This window comes from Alligator sinensis, unplaced genomic scaffold, assembly GCF_000455745.1.
Source record: "Alligator sinensis unplaced genomic scaffold, ASM45574v1 scaffold259_1, whole genome shotgun sequence".
NCBI lineage: Eukaryota > Metazoa > Chordata > Crocodylia > Alligatoridae > Alligator > Alligator sinensis.
Window position 1 is genome coordinate 91731 of NW_005842430.1, and position 12443 is coordinate 104173.

Consider the following 12443-nt stretch of genomic DNA (forward strand, 5'->3'; position numbering starts at 1 on the left):
CGGGCGAGCAGGAGCCCCCGCGCTGCCCAAGACGGAGCCCCCGCGCTCACGCCGCCCGCTCCATCCCGCCGCCGCCGCCGCAGAAATATGGATCCTTCTCCTCCAAATTATTCCTCGGGCAGCGACTGAAAACAGGATCTCGGGGTTTTTTTTTTTTTTCCCTCTTCCCTACTTTCCCTTCCTGTTATTTTCTAGGTCCACGGATCGGTTTCTACGCAAAGAGCAGAGCGCCGAGCTGCTCGGTCGCCTCTCCCCCTTCATCCCCGGCTGAGGCATGGGGCTTCCTTTGTGCTCGCTTTACAGGGGGGCTCGGAGAAAGGCAAAAGCCGGATCGACATGGATCCTGCTGATTTTTTTGCTGTTTTTTTGCCACCGACTCCCCAGCTCCCTGCTGAAAGCCACAACACATCCAGCTCCCCACCCCTTCGCTGCCCCAAAATACACCAGGCACCAGCATTTCTGGCCCCGCAAGGGCACAAAGGCGCAAACCCAGGACATTAATCCTGGTAATGGTGGTGCCGGAACCTCCCATTTCAACGCATCCAGCCAGGAACTTCTACACCAGGCATTTCGGGACCCCCGAAATCTGGATCCTGGTTTTTGCCCCTCAATCTCCCCAGTTTTCCCCCATCCACCAAATGCAACCCCACCACCAAATTCCAGACCCTGGTGCAACGAGGCCACAAAGGACTGGATCCAGGCTACAGAATTCGCAAGATGCTGCTAAGTTTGTACCCACACCCCAAAATTCTTCAGCCTAAATATGAAATGCTTCCACCACCGCGTAGGGCATCAAAGCAGTCTAACATGCTGGTGTTTGCTGCATCCATCCTGTTTAGTTCTCATACCCAAACCCAAATGCTTCCACCTAAAAACAGCATAACACCAACATTATTAAGACTCAGATCTGGGACATGGAGTGGGCCGGATCCTGCCACCATCTCAAATTCTCCTCTCCAAATACATAAACAATGCATCCGTTCCTAATGCACCAGCCAATCCCCACACCTTGGTTTAAGCCTGCATGGCAGTATCAAATCACTAATCTGACTGACACCTGGATCCTGCAACTTTTTTACTCCAAGATTCAACTAGCAAAATAACAAAGAATAGCAACTTCAATTAATTATTATTCCATGGGATTATTATTGATATTTACTATGTCTATTATAGTAGTATCTAGCAGCTCCAGCACCAACATGGACATACTTGGTGAAGACCCTATAGCTGTGGTTCTCAACCTTTTTTAGAGTTGAGGCATCTCTCAATAGACCTAATTATTACACTCAAGGTGCCTCTCAATTTCCTGAATTGACCCACACCCCATCTAAAAGGTAAACAGTGTTTACCTCCTTGGAGAGGGACCAGAGAAAAAGGGATGGAGCAGTGGCTAAACTGTGATGAGCCTGAGCCTACACCTATCTTCTCATACCTCAGGGTATTCTTCAAAGGATCTTGTGGTACCCATGGATACCCCAGTACCCTGGTTGAGCAGCACTGCTCTCATGCTCATATGGAGCATGAATCCCTCTCCCTCCCAAAGGGTGCAGTCAAGATGTGACTGCAGCCTGGGTTGATAAATCCAAGCTAGCTTTAAACTGCTCCAGTGTGGCTAAGTGGCCACTGCAGCACAATGCTCAGCAATGCAGGTGGCAAAACACACCAGAGAAGGTAGATAAATCCTCTGGCAATTGTCCTGCGCTGAATTTCACAGTGCTGTGGTATCACACCATCACAACCCAAGCTTTATATGTTCAAGCTAGCCAGGGTATGTGCATGAGTGGCAGCCTCACTTTCACTGCAATGTTGCTACATCTTCAACATTGGTAGCCAAACAGTGCAATTGATGTTTCACAGCAAATTTTATTTTTTTATAGAGGTTTATTTAGTTTCTCACCAATCATATTTAATAGGAAATCACTGAAAGTCATTGTATTAATGCTGGTAGTTCTTAAAGTGTGTGCATGTCCACTGAATTTGTTGCAGCTAGGTGTACACACATAGGTAGGGCATGCCACACATTAAATCCTTCTTCATCAGGAGCCAAATTTTCTTACATTTTATTCTTCATCAGGGAAGGCTGCACACACAGCTGCTAATACACCTGCCAATTCCCACCTACAATTAAGCAACAAAAACCTAAATAAATACACAACATCTTTGTTGAGAAGCATCTAGAGTTCTACTACCACCATAATCCCACGGAAGTGTGGAAATGAGAAGTCAAGCCCACCTTGACTCTGCCTTTGACTCTGAGGGCATCCCTTACTAGTGCCACAACTATAGTCCAGTATAAACCTGAACTACAACTGTAATATGGCCTTCTTTCCCCTTTCAGTGCACAGTTCCTTAGAAAAACTGTTTTCCCTCCAAAACTAGTAGGTGTCGACATTTGGTGTAGCAGTAGGTTGTTTTGAGAGGAGTCTGGTGAAGGAGAGGGTGAGAGGAGGTGAAAGAAGTGTTGAGATTGCATTGCATGGAGAATATTTTATCCATTAGAGCAGGGGGTCTCAAAGTTTTTACTTGGCCCGTAAGTGGCTGTGGTCTGGCAAACCACAGCCCAGCAGTCACAGCCAACCACGGCCAGAATTTCCAGCCAGCAAACAGGTAAGGATGCCCCCACCTCCTGGGGGTGGGCCAAACCCTTTGCTGCCACGGGCCCTGCAGAAGGAGCCGTGGCCTCTCCGGCAGGCTCTGGGGGGCCGTGGTTTGCTGGTCCACACCCACTTCCAGTCCGGCAGCCAACCGTGCTGTAGACCAGCAGCCGACCTGCCGTGGCCGCAGCCCAGGGATTGAGAACCCCTGCATTAGAGCAATGTTTCTCAACCTGTAGGTCATGAGCAAAAGTGGGTCACAAGAATATACGAAAGGGTTGTGAACAGACTTAAAAAATGGATCAACAAATGGATTCTCCTTTAAAGGAGAAAAACATGGGAAAGCATGGCTTTTCCCTTGCAGGCTATCAAGAGTTTCAGCCTGGCCCCCATGCCCCACAACTCCCCTCTTCCCCTCACACCCACCCCCTGCTCCACATGCTGAGGCCTGGGGGCAGAGGGCAGTGGGTCAGGAGTGAGGAGCACTGGGTGGGGACTGGCCATCGATGTTTACAAATGAGTCTTGGTACAGAAAAGGTTGAGAGCCACTGCATTAGAGCTTGCACATGTGTATCAATCAAGGTCAGGGTGAAGAGGTTGGGAGGGGAGGTAGTAATGTCTCCTGTTAGGTGTAGCACTGATTGATTGGTTCTATACTCTGCCCTGCTTTTGACTGCTCAGTGACCCTGGCAAGTCAATCTCCTTGTTCCACACTGTCCCCTGTCTGTGAAACAGGGATAACCACCACCCTGGTACAACATTTTGGGATCCCTGAATGAAGTGTCTACAGAGATTGTTACTGAACCAGAATTAGATTGCTAGATGCACCAAAAATGCCTTCCCAAATGCTTAGTATCCCATCTGAACAAAGACTATAGACTGGAGTTCCTGTAAAATTATAGTCACAGTCAACAAGAGAAAACAAAATGGTTTGTGGCGTTGTGAATGTCATTGATATGTCATAACCAAATATAGGCATGCAACCTCTGCTCACATCACCAAGGCCAGGGTTGTCCAGCTTCTAAGTGGCCATATCCCCCTGGGCCACACCAGCAGGAGTCGCATGCTGCATAGACCACACCAACACAAGCCACAGGCTCCCCAAGCTGCATGCTTCAGCCCCCCAACTGCAGCTCCTCCACTGCACGGGCCCCAGGCACATCACACTGCCCCTTGGGACAGGGGAAGGATGTGGAAGCCAGAGAAGGGGGGGGGAGCCTGAAGCCCCTGGTTGCAGCTGCAAGCAGAGGAATTGGGGAAGGGGTGGTGAGTGGCAGCTGGGGGGGTAATGGGGGGGGGGGTGTCCAGGGGCTGCAGATTAACCCTTCAGGGGCCACATACAGCTGCCAGGCTGCCAGTTGCATAGCCCTGACCTAGGCTGTGCTGTGTACTGTTCTGTAACATGGTACAGCCAAGGAGTAAGTATGTTATATTCCTGTCAATCCCCAGACATGCATAAAACTTCTCACAAAGGCTGAAATTCTCATGAGGACTGCATGAACAAATGTCTCTTCTGTTGCTTCACATCATACAACAGGTCAGGGTTACTTTTCCAAATCAGTGGAGGACACATTCAACCTCCCTGTAGTACTGTGGGGGCCAACCTTTTCAGTAGGATGCCACAAATTAGCTCAGCACCCTCCCTGAGTGCCACTCCGCTCTTCTTCCTCTGCCCGATTTGCTGTCTTCTTTCCCATTTGCTGCCCTGTGCTTCCTGTCTGATATGCTACTCACCTTTCTGCTCCTTACCTACATCTGTTGCTCTGCTTTTGGCTTCCTGTCCTATCCATCGCTGTGCTGCCTGTCTCCTCCCTGATCTGCCACATCACACACACAGCCTGCCCATACCACGTTATGGCACTCATGCCACATGTTGACCATGCCTACTGCACAAGATCCACCCAAGGATGAACAGGCAGTGGTCACACTGTCCATCTCTCTATTGCATTGCTATTAGTGGAGGGCACATTTCATAGAATCATAGAAAACTAGGGTTGGAAGGGACCTCAGAAGGGTCCAACCCCCTGCTCAGAGCAGGACCATCCCCAACTAGGTCATCCCAGCCAAAGCTTTGTCTAGCCAGGTTTTGAAAACTTCCAAGGATGGAGAGTCAACAAACTTTTTGGGTAACCTGTTCCAGTGTTTTACTACTCTCCTAGTGAGAAAATGTTTCCCAATATCTAACCTAAACTTCCCTTACTGCAACTTGAGACCATTGTTCCTTGTTCTATCATCTGCCACCACTGAGAACAGTCTAGCTCCATCCTCTTTCAAACCCTCCTTCAGGTTGTTGAAGGCTGCTATTTAGTCCCCTCTCAGTCTCCTTTTCTCTAGACTAACTAAGCCCAGTTCCCTCACAAGTCATGTCCCCCAGCCCCCTCACCATTTTTGCTGCCCTTCGCTGAACTCTCTCCAATTTGTCCACACCCTTTCTGTAGTAGGGGGCCCAAAACTGAACACAGTACTCCAGATGTGGCATCACCAGTGCTGAATAATCACTTCCCATGGTCTGCTGGCAACACACCTACCAATGCAGCCCAGTATGCCATTAGTTTTCCTGGCAACAAGGCCACAATGCAGCCCAGTATGCCATTAGTCTTCCTGGCAACAAGGCCACACTGCTGGCTCATATTCAGCTTATGGTCCACTGTAACCCCACAGGTCCTTTTCTGCAGAGCTGCTGCCCACCTAGTCAGCCCCCCGCCCACACCGGTGCATGGGATTGTTCCGTGCCAAGTGCAGGACTTTGTACTGTTGTCCCTTGTCTTTGTTGAACCTCATGAGATTTCTTTTTGCCCAGTTATCCAATTTGTCTAAGGCACTCTGAATTCTTGCCCTACCCTCCAGCATATCTACTACTCTCCCCAGCTTGGTGTCATCTGCAAACTTGCTGAGGGTGCACTTTATGCCATCTTCCAGGTCATTGATGAAGACATTGAACAAAACTGGCCCCAGCACCGACCCCTGGGGCACTCTACTTGATACTTGTTGCCAACTAGACATTGAGCCATTGATTACTACTCTCGGAGCCCGATGCTCCAGCCAGTTTTCTATCCACTTTACAGTCCATTCATCCAGCCCATACTCCCTTAGCTTGCCTGTGAGAATGTTGTGGGAAACTGTATCAAAATCCTTGCTAAAAGAAAGTACATCGCATCCACTGGTCTCCCCATATCCAGTCACCTCATCATAGAAGGCAATCAAGCTGGACATGACTTGCCCCTGGTGAATCCATGCTGACTGTTTCTAATCACCTTCTTCTCCTCCAAGTGCTTAGAAATGAATTCCTTGAGGATCTGCTCCATGATTTTTCTAGGGACTGAGTTGAAGCTGACTGGTCTGTAGTTCCTTAAGTAGACTCTACATAGAAGTCCTGCTTGTAATAACACATTACACTTAGACCATACTAAATCTGTGAAATATTAAGTGGTATTAAAGTTATAATATGCTGCAGTAGTTGCACATGAATGGTTAATCCTGTTTCTTGTCCAACTTGCCACAAGGGGGCTGTTGAGCAGGGTTGTGGCTAGAAGTTGGGGGGGGTGGGGAGGAGTGAAGAGAAGGAAGCTGGGAGTGATGCATCTTGGGGTGCTGGAAAACTGCAAATTGCTTGTTTTATCTCCGTGAAGCAGACTGGAGTTACTCTAACATAAGCTAGGTAGCATGGGCCAGTGTTAACCCTCTTCTGAAGGGATGCAACTAAGATGCACTTACCAAATGTTAAGATGCTTTAATATGCTTGCATTTTAAGTGCCCTTTGTATGGTCTAAATGTAATGTGTAACTTCACCCTAAGGAGCACCACTGCACTGTTACTTTTAGCAATGGATGCCAAAAGAGTTTCCTTCTGTAAAAGATACCTCCTTAATCTCTCTGATGCTTTAGTGAGCTGAGCTAAATAATGAGCACAGTTTCCCTTGACACGACAGAATCATAGAAAAGTAGGACTGGAAGGGGCTTTCAGAGGTCACCTAAGTCCAAACCCCTGCCAGAGACAGGATCATCCCTATCCAAACCATCCTATACAAATGCATTGTCTAATCTATTGGCAACCCAGACACAACCACAAAGTGTGATGCCCTAACCTGCCACAGGTAAGGCAGGGGGGACAATGGCAGTCAATGTCTTGCTGTTACAAGAGTTGTTAAAATATGCAAGAAAGTCAAAGAAGAAGGCCACAATCCGCTAAAACTGAGGGCATAAAACAAGTGCATGCAAATTTATAAGCGCTCTTTGCGGCCAACATTTTTTTTCATAATATTTGCCTTGAGACAATCCCATTTACAGATGTCAGTTTTTATAACTCTGTCTAGTCATGTGCCTAGAGATGGAGGATGAATATCAGATTTCCCCAAGAAGGAAATTATGGCGATTACACACACACACACACGCACACACACACATACACGCACACACACACATATACACGCACACGCGCACGCGCTTTACCTGCAAAGCCAGTCTCAGGAGAGCAAAATCCAAAGTCTTTGGATGTTGCACTAAAACCTGCATTTCACTCACCAAAACACCTCTCTTTTGGAGATCCATTTGTCCCAATACAGGTGTATGCAGGAAGCACCAAATGTTCCTGCATTGCGATCAAGCTGCACATGTAATTTGTCCCAGGACTTGATGCAAGAATGTAGCCCTGTTCTGTTTGCATATTTACTGCAAAACATTTGTCACCAATTAAGGAATTTTCCTTAGTTTTAGTCAAAACAAAAACATTTTTAAAGGCCTTAAAACTTGCCTTTGTAAGCAGCTACTCATTCAGCACATTGTGAAGAGCATGGGGGAAGGACTGCAAAAAAAAATAGAAAGGCAGTCACTTCTGATAAGCCAAAAGCAGGCCAACTATTCTGCAAATGTGCTGCCCACAAATGTTTCTGCTGCTGCTGCACAGAAAACCTGGCATGACCAACAAACAAGCTGTGTGTTAAATCATTCCTCAGTTGATGTAATAATGTACGATCTATCATAAGCCACTGACACAACCTCACAAAGTTTGTAATCTGTTCAGAGACAGTTCTCCTGTTACATACTAATCTCCCTTATGTCATTGCTAAGAAGCATTTATCTGCTGCTGCTCATGGGTAGATTCAGGATTAAGAAAAAGGGGCTATGACAGATGCCACCAGCACCACCCTTCAGACTGTGGTGAAGGGCAAGGCACTGCTGGAGCTGCTGGGCTGGTGGGGGGCTGAGCAGGGGGCAGAGGTGGGAAAGAGGGACACACCTGCTTCTGCTGTCCCTGGTTGAGTTCAGAACCTTCCTGCAGTTCTGGGGTTACCCCATGCCTGGGTCATCAGAGGACAGCAGTAGCAGTGAGCAAGTCTCACCTCCCTGCCCAGCTCCTGACACGTCCTGCCAGCTGAGAGCAGGGGCAGCAAGAGGGAACCTACCTGCCACCTTCACTGTCACCCCAGCCAAGTCTAGCGCCCTGGGGGTCCCCGCCCCATTCCTGGGTCAGCCTGGCAGAGCCAACCAGCATGGACAACCACCCAGGGTGGGTCAGGGGGGCACCACACATACACAGACATGGATACATGCACCCTTCCCTGCCCAGCTGCTCATGCCAGGGAAGAGCCATCAGGGGACTTCAGTAGCAACTAATCCTGGGGGCTGGGCAGCCTCCCCTAGCTGTGCCCAGAGCTGATTGGAACTGGCTGGCTGGCGCAGTAGGACAAAAACCCCTGGGGCAGCAGCAGTGGCTGTGGTGGGAGCTGCCAGGCAGCATGATGGGCCGGAAGGAGGATGCTGAGAGCCGGGCCCAAGGCAAAGTGGCAGTGCCCAGTGAGAAGGCGGCATAACTGGGCGGTTCTGACTTGTGTACCAAAGGATTTGCTATCATTGACCTGCTGGGCCTAGAGACTGAGCTGCAGCCCCACTTGGCTACCACCACCACTGCTGAGGGTGAGGGCACGGATAGGGATGCTTGGGTGGTGGGGCCCTGCTGCTGGGGCTGGGCTTCCTGTGTGGGCAGCCCTGCCTTCCCCACCCCCTACACAAATACCCCATGCCCCGCCATATATCCCTCACCTTCTCCCTTGCCTCACACACACCCCATGCACATAGTGCCGGTGACTGGGAGGGCACTGGGGGCAAGACACCAGGGGGTGGAGGGTGCCAAAATAAAATTCCTCTAAGGCACCATTTTTCTTAAGGCAGCTCTGCAGCCAGGGACAGTGGGAATGGCAGGTGAAGTCACCCTTTCTGTAGCTGCTCCTTGTCTCTCAGGTGTGCCCTGTGGGCTCTAGCAGTGCCTGGATGGTCTGACTTCAGCACCAGTGATGTTACCTAACATGGTTTGAGCTCTCCTCACTCCAGCTCCTGCTGCTGTGGTGCAGGTACGCACATAGGCCCTGGCTGCTGCAGCTGAAAGACAGACTTCCCATTACCTGGTTGCAGAACACCCCCGTCCAGTGCCCCCTCCAAAATCAGCTTCTGGAGCTCCCACCCCACTTATCCCCCACCCCTGATATACTGCTGTCCTTGTGGCAGGGCACTGTTGGTGCCTGCCGCTTTAAGACCTGAGCCTTTAAGACCTGAGCCAAGCAGCCAGCAGGTGCTTGATTGTGCCAGCCATTTTTAGATCTTTGGCCACCCATATAAACAGAGCATTATGCTGCTGGCTGGCCAGGCAGTAACATTGCCTGGCTATAAGGCTGCTTGGAACATCCTGGAGGTAAGGACAGGAGCTATAGGGGATGGTTTGGAGGCTCCTGGTCCTGGTCATGACATAAAACTGCACCCTGCTGGGAGTGGGTGGCTTGGTGGGGCTCTCAGTGGTGCAGGAGCCCCCAGGAAGTGCCAGGCCAGTTACCACCCCTGTGAAAGGCAGGTTGGGGTGCTTTAATAACTCCAGCTCCCACAATCGGGTGGGTTACCTCTAGTAGGGGCCAGGAGGCAGACCCTGGAAAAAAGAGAGTGGGGTAAGAGGCTCAGAGGCCTGACTGAGAGTACCCTTGACTGGTCAATGCTGGGGCCAGGACCAGAACAATAAAAAGGGCCGGGGGCCCACCGCAAGGGATGCCCAGAGATGAGAGCCTTGGGTTCTGACTGGCCTTGGAGGTAAGGCCAGGGCTTATGTGGCCAAAGGTCCCAGAGGGACCATGTCTGAGAGGGGAAAATAGTTTCAGGGAGCTAGGCATCCCCAAATGAGGGCAGAGTAGGGTGCCTGAATGGAGGTGGCTAGATTGAAGGATTCTGGGGCCCAGTGTAGAGCCAGTGAGACTAACTTCTGTGGATGCCATCTGCAAGGCTTGGGCTGCTGTGTAGGGGAGGAACAGAGCTATAGATAGCACCCCCTGGCACCAGGGCAAACAATGGGCAGCCTCCTGCCTAATTAAGATAATTAATTAGATAACAACAAGGCATGGCAGGTGAAGGTGGGTGGGTGGCCCAGAAAAGGTGGGTGGGGCATTGGTAGAACGGCCCCAGAGAAGGCCCTCCTGTTACAGTCCTCCGTGCAGGAGCCCAGCAGCATAGCAGCAGCAGCAGCAACTGGAGTGCAGGGAGCCCAAGCTGCATCATGCAACAGCCCTGTTGCTGCTATGGTTGGTTGGCACAATATGCTCATCCCATCCCCACCCACACTCCACCCTTCCCAGAGAGCAGAAGTAGCTGTCTACATCTCTGCCTGACTGGTACTAAGGTGGAGAGGGCCTGAGGGCACTGTGCTAGCTCCCCTCACAGCCACATGGCCCAGCCACCCCTCTGAAGAGCTGGGACCTGCCTCCCTACACCAGGGGTTGTCAATTGGGGGTATGTGTATCCGTAGGGGTACTTAGGCTGTAGGGGGTATGGGCAGACAGGTAGGCAGGGATGGAGCACACCCCAGGCTGTGGTAGCAACATCCGCCCTGGTGCCTTGCTATACTTTCTTTCTTACCCGGGGGAGGGGAGTGCTGGGTGCCACTTGTTCCACGTGGCATACCTGTGGTGCCTCCCCACCCCCCACCTCAGCTTGCTGTCTGTGCCCACTTCCCAGAGCAGAGCTGGGGGTGGCGGGGGGGAGGAAGGGGGACTGAGGGTAGCGGTGCCTTTTTGTAGGCCGCATGCACACTGCCCAGCCAGCCAGCCAGGAGAGGTGGGCTTGCATGCGGCAGTTGCCACCGCCACCACCCCACACCACCGCTGCCGTGCCTCACATGATTTTCCTGCAGCCAGTCACGTGTGTGGCTCCACAGGCTGCTGGCACACCTTGCAGCTTGTGTGCCACCCATCAGCAGCCCATAGAGCCACAAGTATGACTGGCCATGGGAGCAACAGTGCAGGGCACTGCTGGCCACCACGTGCGAGCCATGCCCTCCCCACCCCCCCAATCCAGTTTAGTAGCACATGTGCAGCCCGTAGAGGGGCACTGTTGCCCTCGCTCCTCGGGGCCTGCTCCTGGGAGCAGGCAGAGACATAACTCCCCTGCCCATTTTTGATCTGGCCCCACCCTGGCCCCTTTTTCCGCCCCCCACACACACTTACCTGCTGGGGGGCGGGGGGTGTCTCTCCTGCTCGTCTGGCCACAACAGGCACATGGCATTGTGTAGCTCTTGGGGCAGCAGGGTGCAGAGTCCAGCCTGCAGAAGCAGTTGCTTCTGCCCCGTGTACAGATCTGGCACGTGCCCCCTGGACCTCTACCAGGGTCCGTGCAGTGTCAGGAACTGCCCCCCACCTCCTGTGCCTCCCAGATGAACCACTCTTGTGGCTCCATCCCATACTGTGCTCCAGCTGTGCAGCATCTTCCTCTGCCCCAGGCTCACTCCCTCCCTTGCCACAGGGGCCGTGATCTGCCCCTCCCCTGCAACTTAAAACCAAGAAAAAAAATATATAAAGGGGTACATGAGCTGAAACTTTGAGGCAGAAAGGGTACACTTCTTAGAAAATGTTGAAAAACCCTGCCCTACACCATTGGCAGGAATTACAGGGCATATGAATGCACTACCACATGCCCGTGGATCTGCTCCTGCTGGTGCACAAGGACTGCTAAGGGTAAGGGAGCTTCTTCAACATGAGGCATAGGATCATATGTATGCTAGAAGGGAACTTGCCCCTGAATGCCAGGGATCTGATGCCAATTGCATTCAAGTTAACAGAGTTTCATCCATTCCAACCAAATTCTGGCCCTGTGTTTCTTTGGAAATTCTCATCAAGGACAACTCCCGGACTTCGATGGGAGACCTGCTTGTCAAAAGAAGCCCCCAGAGTTGTAAATGTGAGTTTTTGCACACACACCATGGGCACTTGTGTGCATACCAGCTGTCTACTAATTTGACAGTTCATCTGTGGACCAAAATCCCACTTCTAGCTTATTCATATCAATGAATACAGTTATTTTGAGGGCAGTTAGTTATACCCAGCAGACACAGGCATCACAAATGAATATATTTCCTCCTAATATTCTCTCCATTACCTTTTACAGCATTTTGTTACCTGTTTGAATCCCTCCTGTAATTAGACAGTAAATGCTTCAGGACAGGTCCATATCTAATTAACGTTTCCATAATCTACTGAAAAATAATAAATAAAATTTTTACTTTCAAACAATTGTTAATTGCCTTTGCCATAAATGTCTAGAGCTGATTTAATTTTCTTTCTGTCTGCATCTCCTTTTCCTGTGTGGAAAAATATGTCTGTAAGGACAGAATGCAATGTTTAGTATTTTGCTTATGTCCACAATAAGGTAGCAATTGTCTGTTAAATATTTCAATAGGAAATTGTTCTGAGCCACAACTGCACCATTCCCTTGTGCAAGGCAAGTCTGAGAGCACTATTTGCAATTATAGAACTATTTTATGTCAGACAGAAAGAGTCCATGATATTATATGTCCATCCCAAGGTGCGCAGAAAGGCACTTA

General features: G+C 50.4%; 1 protein-coding gene across 3 annotated transcripts in view; it reads right to left on the reverse strand.

The window, feature by feature from the left end:
• HDGFL3 (HDGF like 3) overlaps nucleotides 1-12443 on the reverse strand; it is a 106098-nt gene that overhangs the window by 73194 nt on the left and 20461 nt on the right. For 2 of the 3 annotated variants that reach the window (XR_003095628.1, XM_006030215.3), the window contains exon 1: nucleotides 7115-7156. The exons of the other annotated variant lie outside the window; for it this stretch is intronic. Coding sequence is in view for 1 of the 2 variants with exons in the window: in XM_006030215.3 (XP_006030277.1) it covers nucleotides 7115-7141 (27 nt within the window). In the remaining variant the exon portion in view is untranslated. Of the gene's footprint in view, nucleotides 1-7114; nucleotides 7157-12443 lie in introns of those variants that run through there. 3 annotated transcript variants of the gene reach the window in all.